This window comes from Schistocerca piceifrons, chromosome 1, assembly GCF_021461385.2.
Source record: "Schistocerca piceifrons isolate TAMUIC-IGC-003096 chromosome 1, iqSchPice1.1, whole genome shotgun sequence".
NCBI classification, from domain to species: domain Eukaryota; kingdom Metazoa; phylum Arthropoda; class Insecta; order Orthoptera; family Acrididae; genus Schistocerca; species Schistocerca piceifrons.
The window spans coordinates 243,023,014-243,040,743 of record NC_060138.1 but is presented as its reverse complement, the minus strand read 5'-3'; the positions used below and the strand labels follow the sequence as shown (position 1 = coordinate 243,040,743).

Here is a 17,730-nt window from a genome sequence, read left to right as displayed (position 1 = left end):
GAATGGTTCAAATGGCTCTGAGCACTATGGGACTTAACTTCTCAGGTCATCAGTCCCCTAGAACTTAGAACTACTTAAACCTAACTAACCTATGGACATCACACACATCCATCACCGAGGCAGGATTCGAACCTGCGACCGTAGCGGTCGCACGGTTCCAGATTGTAGCGCCTAGAACCGCTCGGCCACCTGCGGCCGGCTCGAACAGTTCAGTAAGCACTATTCTCATCAGTATCTGTAGCAATCCAACATCAATAACAATAATACAGTTATACATACCGACGTCTCAAGCACAAGATGTACGGATAGAGAGGGTGTATGACAGCACTGAATGAATAACTCAGATGTAAAGAGAGATGATAATCTAATAATTACGGAGGATTGCATTGGTAGGGAATGCGAAAGAGCAAAGAGCTACTTGAAGAGTATGGGCTCCGTAGCAGGAATGAGAGACGAGAAAATGTAATAGAGTTCTTCTGTAAAACTCAACTGGTAATACCGCATACACTGTCCAAAATTGAAAAGTACAAAAGGTATACTTGGGAAAGACTTGCAGACACGATATCAGCTGGGTTACATCATGACCAGACAGGAGTCACAAACTTAAATATTGGATTGTAGGGCATATAAAATCTCAGGACACAATTCAGTATAAATGAAGAATAGGCTTAGGTTTAAGAGAATCATCTGAAAGAATCAATTGGGAAACAAATGGGATAAGGAAATACTGAGCAATAATGAGGTGTGTTTTAAATTCTCGGGGGCTGTGTATACTGCAATAACGAAAATCACAGTCTGCATTTCAGTTAAAGAGGAACGGAAGGCTAATCATGGAAGTTGGACAGAAAGATCTGGAACAAAAAGGTGGCTGTAAAGAAACCGCGGGTAACAGATGAAATTCTGCAGCTCATTGACGTAAGAAAAAATGCAAAAATATTGAGGGAAACACAGGGATATAGTAATATTCAATTTCGAATGGAAGAAATACGGCATAAAAGGGTGCCAAAGCGAAATGGCTATAGCAAAAATACAATGGAGCACGAAAGAAACTTGTATAGGCATGCGTATTCAAATACAGAGATATGTAAACAGGCAGAATACGGCGCTGCGGTCGGCAACGCCTGTATAAGTCAACAAGTAGCTGGCGCAGTTGTTAGATCGGTTACTGCTGTTACAGTGGCAGGTTACCAAGATTTAAATGAGTCTGAACGTGGTGCTATAATCGGTGCACCGAGCGATGGGACACAGCATCCCCGAGGTAGGGATAAAGTTGAGGTTTCCCCCACGACCATATCACGAGTGTACCGTGAACATCAGGAATCCGGTAAAACATCAAATCTCTGACATCGCTGCGGGCGGGAAAAGATCCTGCAAAAACGAGACCAACGACGTCTGAAGAGCATCCGTCAACGTGACAGAAGTGCATCACCACCGAGAAATTGCTGCAGATGTCAATGCTGGGCCATCAGCAAGTGTCACCGTGCGAACCATTCAAAGAAACATCATCGATATGGGCTTTCGGGGCCGAAGATTCACTCGTGTACCCTTGATGATTGCACGACACAAAGCTTTACGCCTCTCTAGGGCTTGTCAACACCGACATTGGACTATTAATGACTGGAAACATGTCGCCTGGTCGAACGAGTCTCGTTTCAAATTGTATGGACAGGATGGACGTATATGAGTATAGACACAGCCTCATGAATCCATGGACACTGTATGTCAGCAGGTGACTGTTAATGGCGGTGGAGGCTCTGTAACGGTGTGCGGCGTGTGCAGTTAGAATGAAATAGGAATCCTGATACGTCTAGATACGACTCTGACAGTTAACACGTACGTAAGCATGCTGCTGAGCACGTGCATTCATTCATGTCCATTGTGCATTGCGACGGACCTGGACAAGGTGACACACCACACGTCCAGAATTGCTACAGAGTGGCTCCAAGAAGACACTTCTGAGTTTGAATGCTTTCGCTGTCCATCAAACACTCAAGACATGAACATTATTGAGCATATCTGGGATGCCTTTCAACGTGGTCTTCAGAAGACATCTCCACGCCCTCGCACTCTTGAGGATTTATGGACAGCCCTGCAGTATTCATGGTGTCAGTTCCCTCCAGCATTACTTCAGACATTAGTCGAGTCCATGCCACGTCATGTGGCGGCACTTTTGCGTGCTCGCTGATGGCCTACACGACATTAGGCAGGTGTAACAGTTTCTTTGGCTCTTCAGTGCACGAAGTAATCGAAGAAGAAGAATGCTTGTCGCAAGGACCAATTCTGCATAGAAAAGTTAGAAGCTCAATCGATGAATTAAAATCGAAGGTACCAACAGTAACGGTGCAACAGTAATTCCACTGTTTGAACGCAGTGAAAAGAGTGGACAGGTAGGTAGAATAAAGATAAGGCTTCCAGGAGTGGCAGAGACGATAGGCTGACGCAACAGAAGAAAACGTAAGAGTCGATGAGGTTACATAGCGGATACAATACTGTTATCAAAGAATGATAAAGCTGTTGGTAGACTTCAGATAATTAAGGCAGAAGAATTTCTAGAATCTTTTGCGAAAAGGGAATCAATCAACCATCATGTTGATGTGTGGAATCTATGCTACTGGGGACATACCATCCGATTCCCGGAAAAATATAATACACACGATTCTGAATACTGAATAGGAAAAAGACTGCGATAACAGTAGAACAATCTATCTAACACTTAGTGCATATAAGTTGCTGACAAGAAAGATTTACAAATCAATGGAGATGAAAACAGTGCATCTCTTAGGTGACGATCGGTTTCGCGCAAAGGAGGGTACACACACAAGAGGGGCAGTTCAGACTTAGTAATGGAAGCAGAACTATAGAGAAATCAAGACACCCTCACCAGATCTGTCGACAGTGTAAAATGGTGCTAGACGTTAGTAATTCACAGATAATTAGGTTCAAGTGACAGGGAAAGGCGGTCAAAAGCAAGAAGGATCAGTAGGAATGGAAGACCAGGAACGAAGTGCTCGAAATCAAAAATGGTTGAAATGGCTCTGAGCACTATGGGACTTAATATCTGAGGTCATCAGTCCCTTAGAACTTAGAACTACTTAAACCTAATTAACCTAAGGACATCACACACATCTATACCCGAGGCAGGATTCGAACCTGTGACCGTAGCGGTCGTCCGGTTCCAGACTGAAGCGCCTAGAACCGCTCGGCCACATGGCCGGCAAGTGCTCGAATTAAAAAGGGATGTTGTACTGGGTTGCTGTCTTTCTACCCTTCTGTTTAAGCTGTACATCGAAGAAGCAATGACAGAGACAAGAGATAATTTCAAAAACAGGATTAGAAATCAAGATGAAAGAATATAAAATCCGTTGAGAGCGATGCTATCTTCAGTGAATTCAAACAACTGCTGCATGTTATTCTGTGTGGTATGAACAGTCCACTGAGCACCGATAGTGGACTGAGAGTAAACCGAAGAAAGAGAAAAATAATGAAGACTAGCACGAATGAAATTCCATGAAATTTAAAAAACCTTTTAATTACCTAGATCGCGGACATATATAAATTTTGAAATGTGATGACTTGAGTAGTTTCAGTTGTCAATAAAACGAACCTCCGATCTGCGAACAAGCACAGACACACACACACACACACACACACACACAGCAGAAAGTCGCCTTAGCAAAAATTTCTTGTTGCAGAATTATCTTCAAGCTTACAGTGTCTGAAGGTATACACAAATACAGAGGGAACAACTGAGCACACATCGTAAAAATGTCAGCTTATAAAGGGCGGAACGAGCATCATCCTCAGTATTATCTGAACATGAAATAGCTGCACCTACGTAGTGTTATACCAAACAAAGAAGTATTGAACGTGCCATCCTCGTATAGCATGACAGTTCGACAGAAAGTGGATGTTTTAATAATAATCATAACGTGCCTTTTATAAGAGGCAACTTCAATGAAAAGTTTAGTTGTAACAAAACAACACAAATGAGACTGGCTCTATAGCTGTAGGAAAAAAAGAATCAAACAAATACATAGTAAATAGTAAAAACAAAAAAATCTTAAGTTAAAAGCTGTGAAAGTATTAAAAAGGAAGAAGATATCAAGCGTAATAAAATTTTAGTCAAACTTATAACGTAATAAGGTCATCGAAAGAAAAAAGGATCCTGCAGGGACGTTCTACAACAACCTCGAATGAAAAATAGATAATACCGCTTTCCTATTTGCTGATTATGAAAGGAGATCTGTGAAAATAGTGAATCCCAGCAGCCTCCAGTAAACATAACAGAGTCGTAAGAATGTTCATAGGAAAATTAGGTCACTTGTTAATAATACTAAATGTCCAAAATACAAGCTTAACAAAGCACTGAATAAGAAGTCGAAAGAGGCTATGCTTTTCGAAACACTACTGATAGAAAAAAATAGAAACTTACTAAAACTTTAACAGGCCTTAAATTACCGAAAAACGCCCAATTATTGTTACTTGACAGTGGTCATTTACATACTAGTGTTCTGACTGAAGGTTATCTGCACACTACCAAGAACAATCTGCTATTGCACGTAACACGTAGTATTGGTAAAGTCACTGAATTGGCTGAATTACTTGATCTGTCATTATCTCATAATCATTTTAAATTTAATGGCGAAATTTATCTTCAGAATGTCTGGCTGGCATCTCAGCGCCGATTTTCATTAATGAACAGGAAAATAAATTCTATAAAAGTACGACACCTTAAAAGAGAAAACAGTATATTACTATCGTTATGTGAATGATTTTTCAAATTTGTTTTAGGGTAACGAGGTTAACTTAAGTAATTTTGCATCACTACGATGTGCTATGCATCGTAAAATAATTTTTACTTTGTAAATAGAAATTGGCTGCTCAATAAAATGCACTGTACAGCCGAATTAAGGGATCACTTTTTCGAAAACTAATACTTGTCCCCAATTCTGACGCATGTGGAATTTGCCTCAAAGGTGCGTAAAATGTTCCTCTGTAATGATAAAAAGCGTGACGCTCTACGACATCGTCCTTTGGCTCGACGACGCTTCAGAGACCAAGGTGTCGACACGTACGAAAACAGCCCAGATATCAGAAGCTCATGTGAGGTGTAAAGTGGGTTAATGACTTCGGATTGGAAGTGTCACAAAATTGAGATGCCATCACAGCCCCTGATATCCATATTTCACGCGTTCGTTTGACGCCTCTGCTTTGGAGGTTAGATTCACGACGCTCAGCTTTAAAATCAACAGGTTTTCTTATGTGTGGCCGAGGAAAACATTTCAGACACACCGCCACGCAGAATCTTAACTGAAAGGTCTCAAAGGATGACAGGAAGGGTGTCAGTGGAACCGCGCTTTTCCATGGAACTTTGATTCCCACGCATTTCGTGGTCGAAAACTACAGTTCGCAACTCGATGACCTTTTGACAACTTTTGATACTGACACCCTCAGATGTTCAAACCCTTCTCTTTGGACAAACTGGGGCTGCATCCGCATTGACATGATAGCACTCGTTTGGCGAGACCGCAGTTTCTTCCTCTTGTGTACAAGCGGGAAACACTAGGGATTGTTTAAAACCATTTAACGAAATTTGAACTTGATTCGTGGTGGCAGAGAGACCTTATGTTCCTTTTTCTTTTTTTTAGTTATTCTCTTTCACGCCTTCCTGTGGCTTGATCACGGAGTAGTACGACATTGATACATGCGAGAATAGAATGGCAAAAGTTCCTGCTAAGACCACTTCCTCCCCCCCCCCCCCACCCCCTCACCACCGCACTTCTGCAAAACCCTAGGTGGCACCCGCCCACACCTACTGACAATCTTAAAAATGTACCTGAGCACAGTTTTTATCGAGTATTAAATGGGTAAGAAAGCTTAATCAGAACTATTTCTTTAGTATTTTTGAGGAACTAAAATAAAAATAAATTTATCGTGTTGTGCTAACGATGCACAACAAAATTTCTAGCACAAGGACTGTGTGCTACTACTGCTATATTCCTCCAGTTTTCTACACCTCACGTGTAACAGGCAGTTGAATCACTTTCAAGTCACATGATGTGGTCTCCGTTTTGTGCGATCTGTCTTCTCACAGTTGCTGTAAACTTTATTTTGTAATATGATGTGTTGTCAATACAGTAATTTTAAATTTATTTTGGTGGTAACCAACCATACTCCTGTCACATGTTCTGAATGTAATTTTCTTGTAACTAACAGTGACACCATTGCCTGGCCCACGTTTCTTATATAATTTGATTTGATTGTCAAATATCTTTAGTTATTATATTGTTGTCTTTACACACAACTGAATCTCTGCTAGCAAGTATTCCTTTTATATGTTGATCTATGTAACTGTACACATTTGCACACCACCGTCACTTCTTCTTGCCATTTTTGTTTACGTTATGTTACTGCTATGAACGGGGAACAGTCATGTAAGTACTAGTCGATACAAAAATCTTTTATTTCGCTGTCGACCAATTACATAGTGCAGCGATGAGCCATCTATGTTTTCTGTTTGTCTATGGCTTTATTACGCATGGCACATTCATCCTTTTGAGTACTGTGACAGATTTTTACTTTAGATTTCGAGTTTTACTGTTGACTATATATTTTTTTGATTCTTATATTGCTGCAGACGTACAATGAGTCTCGTTTTTGTTGCACTATTACAATCAAAATGTTCGTTGAACTTGCTCCTTGTGCAAGTTATTTTTTGATATGGTTGTTACAGCCACTGTTTGTTTGATTTACGTCTTATATGAGCATCGTATGATTAATTTTTTGTTCATTGTAGCTCCATATCGTTGTACATAGTTCACATTCGTACATACGAAGGTATGGTACCACAGGACATATGTTAATGCATCTGGAAATAACTTCCATGATACTAGTGAAAGCTGTAGAGGGTAAAAGTATAGAAACTAAGCCTGCTCTGGCGCGAATCTCACTACTTTTGTGTCTGTGTCACAAGGGATCAGGATAATATCTGATCCCCTGTCACTCCTCCAACCACACCTCTGTTTTATGACCTCCCTCCTATCTCCATTCCTCCTCTCCCTCTAGGTGACATGTTTATTTTGAACCCAGTTTATTACCAAATTTATTATCCTTATCATGTATCTTACTGCTTTTCATCATCACCATACTGCTAGTGTTCTACAACTCATGCCGTTTCTTCCTTCCTTTATTCCACTTCCTCTGATCATCCAGTCTCCCCTAGTAGGACTCTGACATCCATCACATCCTGGACATCTTGACCACAGCTGCTCCCATATCGCCTATGCGTTTTTCTTTCTCCTGTGGTCCACTGCCATCACCAGCAGCCGTTCATCCTGTTTTGAAGGCTATACCATTCTACACATTTAGTCTTCACTGAGTTTATTACTGATTTACGACACCAATAGCCTTTCTTATGTTAGTATTTGTTAGACAGTCCAACTTGGAAAACCCAAAACATCGCCTCCAAAAGTCTATCTTTAGTGAAAGCAAGTTATTACCTGCTGCTTGTTTACTACCTATTTTTCTGTTCTGTGCATACCACTCTTTTCAGCAACTGAATGATATCTCGCCTTTGTGGTCCTTTTTGTTATTTTATTATTCAAAAGACCAAGCTAAGTCGTTGTTGGTCCTTTTGCACTGCTCTGTTTTGTTATTTACATAATCTTCACTTTCTCCATTTGATGACTTCATGAACCCAGACACTTAAAAAACTTACATCCCTTGCTCTTACTGCGTCCAGCCTCCACGTTGCCTTTAATGTTCAAACCAACCATATGATACTTTGGTTCTTTCAAGCTAATTGTTAGCCCCATTTTTCATATTCCTCGTCTAATTTCCCAAACACGTCCTTCGTTTATCCAGGTCTCTTACTGCTATGAATTAGTCAGCAAGAAAGAGCAGTGTGTACAAGATTTCGTCCTGGACAGGGACTCCCATGCCTTCACATTTGCTCCTGGAGGTTTTAAGTGCCTCATACGTAGAAATTATTAAATAACACTGGTGCCATTACACATCTTTGGTGTAGCCCCTTTGCAACAGGAAATCCTGGTGACGCTGTATTTTCCTACTTTGACGTAACACACATCGTTTCATAGATCTGTTTGACTAGTTTGACTTAAGTAGTTGACACAACCAGTAATCCACATATGTATCCATGGACTGTTTTGTCGTACCGTATCATGGACTCTGAGGAAATCCATGCATACTCAATGAGTTTCTGTTCATGTGCGTCCTGATCCAAAACCATTCTGTTCTTCATATATTATACTCTCCATATCTACTAGCCATTACTCCTAGACCGTCTAAGGTGAGTCTCAGAGCCTCATTACATTTTTATTAGTTGTAAATATTTATACTACGATTTCGTCATTCACTATTCTAAAAGCATTATGTTTTGCTCCAGTAAATGATAAGTACAAAGATTTTATACTGTCTTTTAGTAACGAAATTAATTTTCGGATATATTCATACTTGATGCTTGACCCAAGTAACTCAGATTCGTTTTATAGTCTTCTTATTTATTTACTTCAATTATAGTTCATTGAAGATCCCACATTATTGAGTGATATCTGGTAGATACAAACCATATTAGCTGTTGGTCTTAGAACATGATTTTGAGAAAATTGACAGATGAAGAAGTTCTTCCAATATTGGAAGAATCTGATGATCTTAGCGATTTCAGTGATGAAGATTTGGACATCATATCAAATTATAAACATAAAGACAGGGAAGGAAAAACGGTAAATGTTGTCAGGAAGTAAGTGATACATATAATGTAGCAGATATTTTGAACCTAGAAGATGATACCAACAATATTAAAATACTGAAAATGTGTTACTTAGATGTAATGGATTTGAATGGAATTAAATTCCATAGAAGGAAACAAAGGAAAGGAAACATAATATAATAAAATCTCAAGTTGATACAGTCAAGCTTTCCTTTCAAAACTGATATAACACCAAAAGAAGCATCTGAACTATATATTTCTTCACATGTTAGAGAGAATACAATGGGTTAAAGGAGATATGAGGAAAAGGAATTTGAGAAGAATTGTATAAAATATGGTAGTGCAGAAATAAAAGTTGTGATTGGTCTTTTGATAACAGATAGTCATTGAAAAAGCAATTTCTCCAACGTAAGAGTGCAAAAATGCTCAGATAAATTCAGGAATACCGCAATACTGTCGCTGAGGAATGAAATAAATAGAAAATGTTGGGACGCTAAGACGAAATGGTTGCAGGAAAAATGAGAAAAATCGAAAAACAAGTGATTGCTGGAAGGACAGACTTAGCATATAGGCAAATCGAAACAACATCCGGTGAAATTAGAATCAAGGGCGGCAACATCAAGAGTGAAACGGGAATTCTCCTCTGCATTTAACAAATGCAGTGGAGAGAGCAAATACATGCAAAGAATACAATGAAGGCTTCTATGAGGGGAAAGATATGTCTGATGTGATAGAAGAAGGGAAAGGAGTCGATTAATAAGAAATAAGTGATCAAATATTAGAATCAGTATTTAAAAGAGCTTTGGAAAACTCTAGATCAAATAAGGTGGAAGGGATCAACAATATTACATCAGAATTTCTAAAATCATTGGAGGAAGTGGCAACAAAACACTATTCAAGTCGGTGTGCAAAATGAATGAGTCTGGCGACATACTATCTCCTTTCGGAAAAAAATCATCCACACAGCTCCGAAGACTGCAAGAGTGTACAAGTGCGAGAATAAATAGTATCATTAGAAATACACAAGCTATGTTACAGTCACGAAGAAGTTTCCAGCTATTCAAAAAATGCTTGATTTATTATAATTCCAGTCTTGAATCACAACACTTATTTGCAGTCAAGTAATTAATTTCGGTCAATGATGAACATCTTCAGACCTGGACGAATACAAGCTCATGGATGTAGCCTAATTTACAGATGCACTACAAACATCGCATTGTCTTCAAGTGCAAGATAATCGGGTATGGATATGTTATATAGTTGTTTATAGTGTTTCTCACTCTACACTCATATAGTTAGGAATGCATCTCTAAATTAGGCTCTTTATATGTGCTTATATTTTTCTAGGTCTAAAAATGATAATTACAAGTCGAAGTTAATTACGTGATTAGAAATAAAGATTGTGATTCAACATTGGAATTATAATAAAGCAAACTAAGTACAGAGTTGCACATAATGTGACCAATATGATGCATATATTATAATAATTAAGATAAGGTATCTGAAATAAAAAGGTAGCCATGTTATGACATTTGATCGCAAATTAGTTGTAAATAAATAATGGATAAGAGCACAAGTGAGCTACTGCGACAGGATTAAGTGTGGAGTAGCCATGTTATGGTAGTGGGTCATAAATTAAAGCCATGAAAATAATTGTGTCATAAACTTTGCTTAAACAAATGCTGTATAACACCATAAGTGAGTAGTTTGCTTATGCAAAACACCACCCAGTTGTCCAGCCTCTGGACTGTCAACTGCAGCTTGTAGCTGGAGGAGATCACTTGCACTTTCCATAGCAGAATACTGCACGAGCCTATTGAAATCATACGATACTGAACTGACACAGGTAAGCACATTACCACATATTCTTTTCACTGGCAGGAGGGTTGTGTAAATATTTTATAATCCGTAACACACAATCTCTAAAAAAATTTTGTAACACAATAATACTAGCTTAGACAATAGTAAAAATATGATTTCATGACAGGAACAGTTAATACTCCGCAGCCTTCTTACTACTGAACTCACAGAAATGTTAAATCCAGAATTAGACTAATGTCGACTTTCGCGAAGTCCATTCTTTCAGTGGTACATGTATGAATCGAACAAGATGAAAGCTTAATGTTTGGTATAATGAAAAGTACTGTGTCTCACACTTAGCAGTCATATACTATACACCTATCTACTGACACATTTGCAAAAAGGAGAGGGGTGGATAAATATGTTATCTAGTTCAGAAATCAAGTGTAGTCTTTTATGTCGTTTTCGTCAGTTTCGAGTATGGCAATCTGGAATGTTTGGGTAAATATGCGGAGCCTTCTGACTCGGATCAGGATGTACCTTACCTTTCGCCCTCGGCGCGCAGCCCTGCGCTGCTGCAGGAATAGGTCTTCGTCGTCGAGTTCTGTTTCAGAGCTGAAGCCGCTGCCCTCATCGTCTGGCAGCCACGGTTTCTGCGCATCGCGTTCTGCAACGACACAAAAATCATACTACAGATTGCTTTTGTAACACATGGAGCTACAGATCACAGGATTCCTAAGTAAGTCAGAAAAGAAAGTTTTGTTACGTTTTGGCTGGGTGGCGCCGAGGAGTAGATTCATCCGCATGACTGGGGAGGTTTTTTTTTTCATCTGCACATGGTGTCTCTCCCCTTCCTTACCTTGTGTGAGGATTATGTGCGAAGGGTATACGTTGACTACAATGGATTTGTATGTATACTGTGGTGTTGTATTGTTTGATGATGAGAGAAGGATGCGGGGAAAATTGTTGTCGACACATTGCCTTCTCATCTCGACTATCACTAAGAGTCCACTGACCTTAATACCACATATTACGGATGGACCACCATTATAGTGTCACAAGCCCTCACTCTGTCAAACAATGTGGAGGACTTTGGAACGTAATCCAGGCTATTAGCGCAATAGTTTGATCATCAGAAATGTCACGTAACCACCTCTCCTCTCTTTGCCAGTTAAATAAGGCAGTGGAACATCTACCACCAATGACATTGAATTCTTCTACCTCCTTGTAGAGTGCCAACGAACTTGTGTGCACTCTTTCCGCTGTCAGTCACAGTGCGACACTCGTCTGTACCTGAATCAGTTATTCGCTTGTATAATGTTAATCCAACTTGAGTCGAATGCTTAGAATTGTTTTGCTGTTGATAGTCTTTGCGCTTTGAATGGACTCAGACATCCCATCACGACCCATGAGCCTTGCTGCGGAGGCATGTCATATGTAGATCAACGAGATTGAAAGCCGTACAGTAGGAACAAAAGCGTTGGGGAGGTATCTGTGGAGAGGCAATATTAAGAAGTGGTACCTGAAGAAAGTAAGCAGCCATTAGTACACTTAGAGAGCATTTGTCTGGATAACTGACTAGTGTGATCTTGTGATATTAGCTGTGGAATCTGCTATGAAAGCAAAGTGAAACAATAGCCGTTATTTTACCAAGGTCAAGCAGCTCTACTGTATACCTAAATGTCAACGGCATCCTTTTAGTGATAATATCCCGCAGATGAATTACTTCTCTATGCGGACTCAGGGCGAGTAGTGATCAGGTGGATGTCGCCATAGAGAAAAAGAAAAAACTGATGTATTACGTGGTGGTATCTGAAATGCTCTATAATGGCACTGGCAAGAGAAACACTTTTAAGAAGGCATTTGTTTGCAGTATAAACACAGAGACGTGAAAGGTGGACGATAAACCAACAAGGTACCGAAATTTTTTGCCTGTGGTGCCGCTGGAGAACGCTCAAGATCACTTAGCTGGTCAGCGTAAGTGATGAGGCACCGGTACTGAGTCTATTTAGGAAAAATGAACTTGACTATAAGAAGAAATCGCTTGATACAGCACATACTGAGGTATGAAGCAATCTTCAGTTTTTTTATGGAAGGAAATGTTGCGGTAAGAATTGCACTGTAAGACCAATATTCGATTACAGTATGCACTTTTCAATGGGCACAGGGTGGAGTAGTAATGAAGGTATGAAAGACTTGTGCCTTATAGATTAGCATGGAGAACAGCATCAAACCAGCCTTCGGACTAAAGTCGACAGTAGCACAACAGAAAGGGCATAAGAGCAAGACTGGCACAGAAAAAAAGAGGGCTTCCTCGCTATGAAAAGTCCAGTTGTATCGAACATAGGCTTTAATTTCGGGATACATTTTTTGGGGAAGGCTACATGTATGTAAGTTAATCATTGTATGTAAGTTAATCATCGACTGGAAGAAAAACGGAAAGCTGCGCGGCATTAGCCGAGCGGACTAAGGCTCTACAGCCATGGACTGTGCGGCTGATACCGGCGGAGCTTCTAGTCCTCCCTCAGGCATGGGTGTGTGTGTTTGTCCTTAGGATAATTTAGGTTAAGTAGTGTGTAAGCTTAGGGGCTAATAGCCTTAGCAGTTAAGTCCCATAAGATTTCACACACATTTGAACATTTTTTTTGAAAAACGGAAAAGAAGAGCATTGAGGTGTTTGACGTGCAGTGTTATAGAAGGATGTTAAATTTTAATTGACTGGTAGGATATGAGTTGTTTCTCCACTTAAACGGCGAGGTGAGGAATATGTGGAAAAAACTGACAACAAGGAGGGAGAAGATGTCAGAAAATGTTCCGTAACAAGAGGGAATAAATAAATTTCTCGGTTTGGGAAGAAAGAGATTGCACTCTGATTCTAAACACTACTCTGTGATGAGTAAGCTGGAAAGAGGAAGTAGTCGTGATGGACTGGTGTCGTACATCATATGAGCCACAAGACCGATGAAAACATCCGTCTCACACCGCCCCAGCCTTGCCCTCGCACGTCACCCAACTTCTCCCACAAAGAAAAACATAAGAAGTATTTACTTTATACGTGTTGGGAAGTGAATGAAGGACATCCCATTAAAAAGCAAGCAGTGTGCTCCCTCAACTTTTTGAAATCCGAGCTTTTTCTGCTGGCTAATGATGTGTAGCCGATAGACTTAATACCCAATCTCACATCCTTCCCCCTGTATTCCTGATGTGTTTTATTTCGTCTCTTAAATTGTGTTCAGAGATCGTCTAACAGAGGTTACTTGTTAGCGGACGTTATCAGAGGCTGCCAAAGAGACTAGTATAGTAATTTCACAGGATGTCATAATGATTGTTGAAGCGTAAGAACAAACACATCTATACAGCTATTCTATCTATCCCTCACAGAACGCATTTCATGTACACTTAACAGAATCGTCCATATATGATGATATTACTCCATGACGCTAAAGCTTTTTCTAGTTATTGTACATCCAAGCCAACACACTACCACCATTGCTATAACCTCAGGTTAAACAAGGTGCAGAGTAATTCTGGTAGATAAATGATGCCTCCTTAGCATACTATGAACGGGCACCATTATTAGCATGTAAGGCTCTTGTTCGACTCTGCAGCCAGAAGATGAAATGCATTGGCGACCTGGTCTAACAGCGTAGGCGACAACTGCTACATTTTAAGCAGTTTTTCTACGTTTAATAGTAGAAATAATAATAATGATTATAAGAATAATCTCATTACTCGTTCCCAGCCCGCAGCATAGCTCCATAAGAAGGACGGCCCATCGTCATAGTAGCACGCGCTGTGCATTGTCCGGGTGCGAGTTAATAACGAGGTCGTGGTTGACAGGCAAACAAAGAGGCGCGGTGTGCCGCCGCGACCTGCGGCCGGCAGCCTGGCAGGGCTGCCAACTTGGCAGAGCGCCAGGCTCATGACGTATCCGCCCCCTCTAAATGACGAACGGGGCCGGCAAAATTTGCTTGAACCAGCTTGGTCAGTCTAGCTAGTTGTTTGCATCCTCCGCAGTGTGCAGGTTCTTATTATAAATCGAAAGTGAGTTTGAACGGAAAGAAGAAAGGTATTGTTCATTCCTTCTGTGGTAGTTTGTGTGTGTGTTTGAGGGTGGGTGAAAGAGTTGCAGGAGTGATTAAAGTGGAAACTTTGGTGGACACCTCGAGTGCTAGGATCGGTATAATGTTTCAGGAGACCCCTTCTAATCACGTGATAAGGAAAGCATGTAACAGGAACTCAGACGATACTTGCCACAAATTAAATTCGCTGACATAGGCCTAAGCAACTTAGGAACGTATAGAATGTTATGGACTGGCGTTTGGGAACGAAAGTCTTGGAATCGGCGAAGCTGGACAACTATTTGCGTTTTACTGACGAGAGCACCTGTGGAAAGTGAATGAAGAACAGTGAAGCCACCAATTCGAGACAAAGTGTTGGATCATGCCTCATTAGGGAACGTTAAGGATGGAGGCGGCGGTATATCTCCTGACAGAGTACAATTTTGGTACATGCACAGATGTTTCGGTGTGTATCAGCACTCACTGTTGAACATGGGGCACGCAAACTGACGACACCCATATCTTGCCATGTTGTCCAAACATTATCTTGTTGGAACATGATAGTGGGCTGCCGTTGATAACTCGGCCACCTGATTTGAGGCCGATGCAACACATCTGGCATGCTCCACAAAACCCCGGGACGTAATTTGCGGACACTACCTGACCTTTGTGTAAACATTTGGTGCCACATAGCTCCGGGAACCGCAGGAGGAATTACTAATCAATGCCAAGCAGAATAACTGCTGTATAGCATTCCAAACGCGGAGGAAAACGTATGAAAGATGTGGTCATAAATTTTTCGCTCTTCCGTGTTTACAAATTACTGACGGATAACTCAAAGCCTCAACGAAGCAGTTGTGTACAAGTTGTTCACTAAAGTTGACAGACTGACAGATAATTGGTGCCTAGTGCAAACAATGACAGATGAATCTAAACGTAAATAAACGACATGGAAGATAAATAATATGTATCGAGGGAAACAGACGAAATGCTCCGAAATCGTTTGACTGTGTGATCTACATCTGAACTCATTCGCAGGCCTCAGTTATCTACGCTCGTATACTGTCTGTCGAAAACGTTCTGAGATTGCTTTTATTCCTGGCGTAGAAGCGAAATCAGCGCAACAACTACGGCGGCAACCTGAACTAGCAACTATAAACAACAGATGTTCATTCGACCAGTCAGGTGTGAGCAGGCAGTGATGAGCAGTGGACGTGCGGCAGTAGTACGTCAACTTAATGTGTCGCAAATCGCAATGGGGCCAGAATATTTTCAAGAAGAAAAAAATGTGCGCAAGGTTTGCCTGGCACGCGTTGACTACTGACCAAAAAAAAAAAAAAAGCGAAGCTTAGGCGCTTGCTGCGATGTGATGGAGAATTCTTTTGTGGCAATAATCGTCACCGGTGATAAGTTTTGGCGCTGTCAGTGTGAACCTACCACAAATCGACAAAGTGCGGAAATTTCTTTAATGGAAAACGTTTTCACCACGTAAGAAACATTCATACTTATCTGACGTGCAAGTTGAAAAACATCCCAAAGAAACTCTTTCCTGACAGTTTCAAATGGTTGTATGAACGTTCTGTGCGTTGCAATCAAGTGGTGGGAAGCTATGTAAAACATCTACCGCATTAAAACAACCATCTTAACATTTCTCTAATTTCATTAATCGTGTGTTGAAGCTTTTCGGATTGACGGTGTATTTGAGGAGTTATTTAAAGGGACACGATGACATGAAAGTAACTGTGTCGAAATCAGATGTGCAGGCTCACATTTGTTGGACGAATCCTCACAAGGTCAATTCACGCAAGAGAGATATTGATTGCAAAACTGGTCGAACAGAAGGATGGGGCTGTGAGTCTTTCGATTAACGTACGAGGTAGAGGAGATTCAAATCAGGGCTACACATTGGTCCCAGATTTGCTTAACCAAAACATGAGTGTCACATATTGCAGTGGGAGCAGTCGTCGTGGAGCCGAGAGCCTGTTCCTAGGATGCCACGTACATTGAATGAGAGATGAAGTAATTACCACATACACGAATTCATTGTTAGCATGAAACGAATAAATGGTGGATCAATATACAGATGTATACGAAAAAATTGGGAATAGTTGGGAACACTAAGATCCAAAATTGAACCTATAAACAGTTAGATGCCTCTGGCCCCTGTATGTTCACAGTATTTCTCCATGTTTATTAACAACTCTTCTCGTGTAATAGCTAGCGGGTTCCTTGTCCACTTCGCTAAAAAGTATGTAGCACTATATAGATTCCCATTCGCCTTCCAGCGTTTATACCTTTCTGAATGTTACCCCTTACCATATTTGCTCGATGTTAAGCAATCCCATTACAGTTACATTCCCGTGGCGGCCGTATTTTTCAAGAGTCCTGTGTGCAACTCCCATTATTTTACTAGTGAGTTTTTTTAGAAACGTTGACATTCTTCTGTATATCTGCGGCAAGAAGTATTAAAACTATGGAGGTGAATAAAACTATGCATAAGAAAATATAAAATCTAATTTCTAAATTATATTAAAATAAATCCAAAATATAGAAAACGTGAATTTACAGAATAATTGCGTTAAGAATTTGCAGCTACATCCAACCCACTGCAACGAGTGCACTGCAGCATAACAGCACGTAAGGTCCGTGCGCTGCACACCGCAAAGCTTGGTCAAATATCTGCCATTGTTATTTGTGGTCTCGTGTGACCCAGTTCTTTCCGCCCTTTATATCTGAACTATAGAGATGCAGTTACAGAAATTCGCAATATCTTATTCGCCCTTGTACGCATGTAATATATCGGGTAACTACAACAGTTTATCGTCGAGGTACAGGCCTTTTCCAATTGCCTTCTGGTCGCATGATATACGAAACATGTGACAGAATTAAAGACCTGTTGAACGGTAAATATAACTGTTCACAGTAACAGGCTAGAGCAATAGCACAAAAGATATTCCCCTTGCACGGAACTGAACATTACTTCTGTGTGTGAATTACGGTCCGTTAGCCGATGACTACACGCAATATGTCATAACACGGCTGAGATTTGCCTTGAACAGTGTGCTCGTGAATTTAGAAAAGGCGGTTGAAATAGGCTCAAGAAAGCAACGTGTGGATGAAAATATAATCTCAGGCTTCAGT

The 17,730-nt window shown here is 40.5% G+C and overlaps 1 protein-coding gene across 3 annotated transcripts in view; it reads right to left on the bottom strand.

Moving 5' to 3' along the window:
• Window positions 1-17,730, bottom strand: part of LOC124786830 (serine/arginine repetitive matrix protein 1-like) — a 631,128-nt gene that overhangs the window by 107,780 nt on the left and 505,618 nt on the right. For all 3 annotated transcript variants that reach the window (XM_047254293.1, XM_047254294.1, XM_047254295.1), the window contains exon 6: window positions 11,074-11,195. In XM_047254293.1, coding sequence (XP_047110249.1) covers window positions 11,074-11,195 — 122 coding nt within the window. The remainder of the gene's footprint in view (window positions 1-11,073; window positions 11,196-17,730) is intronic.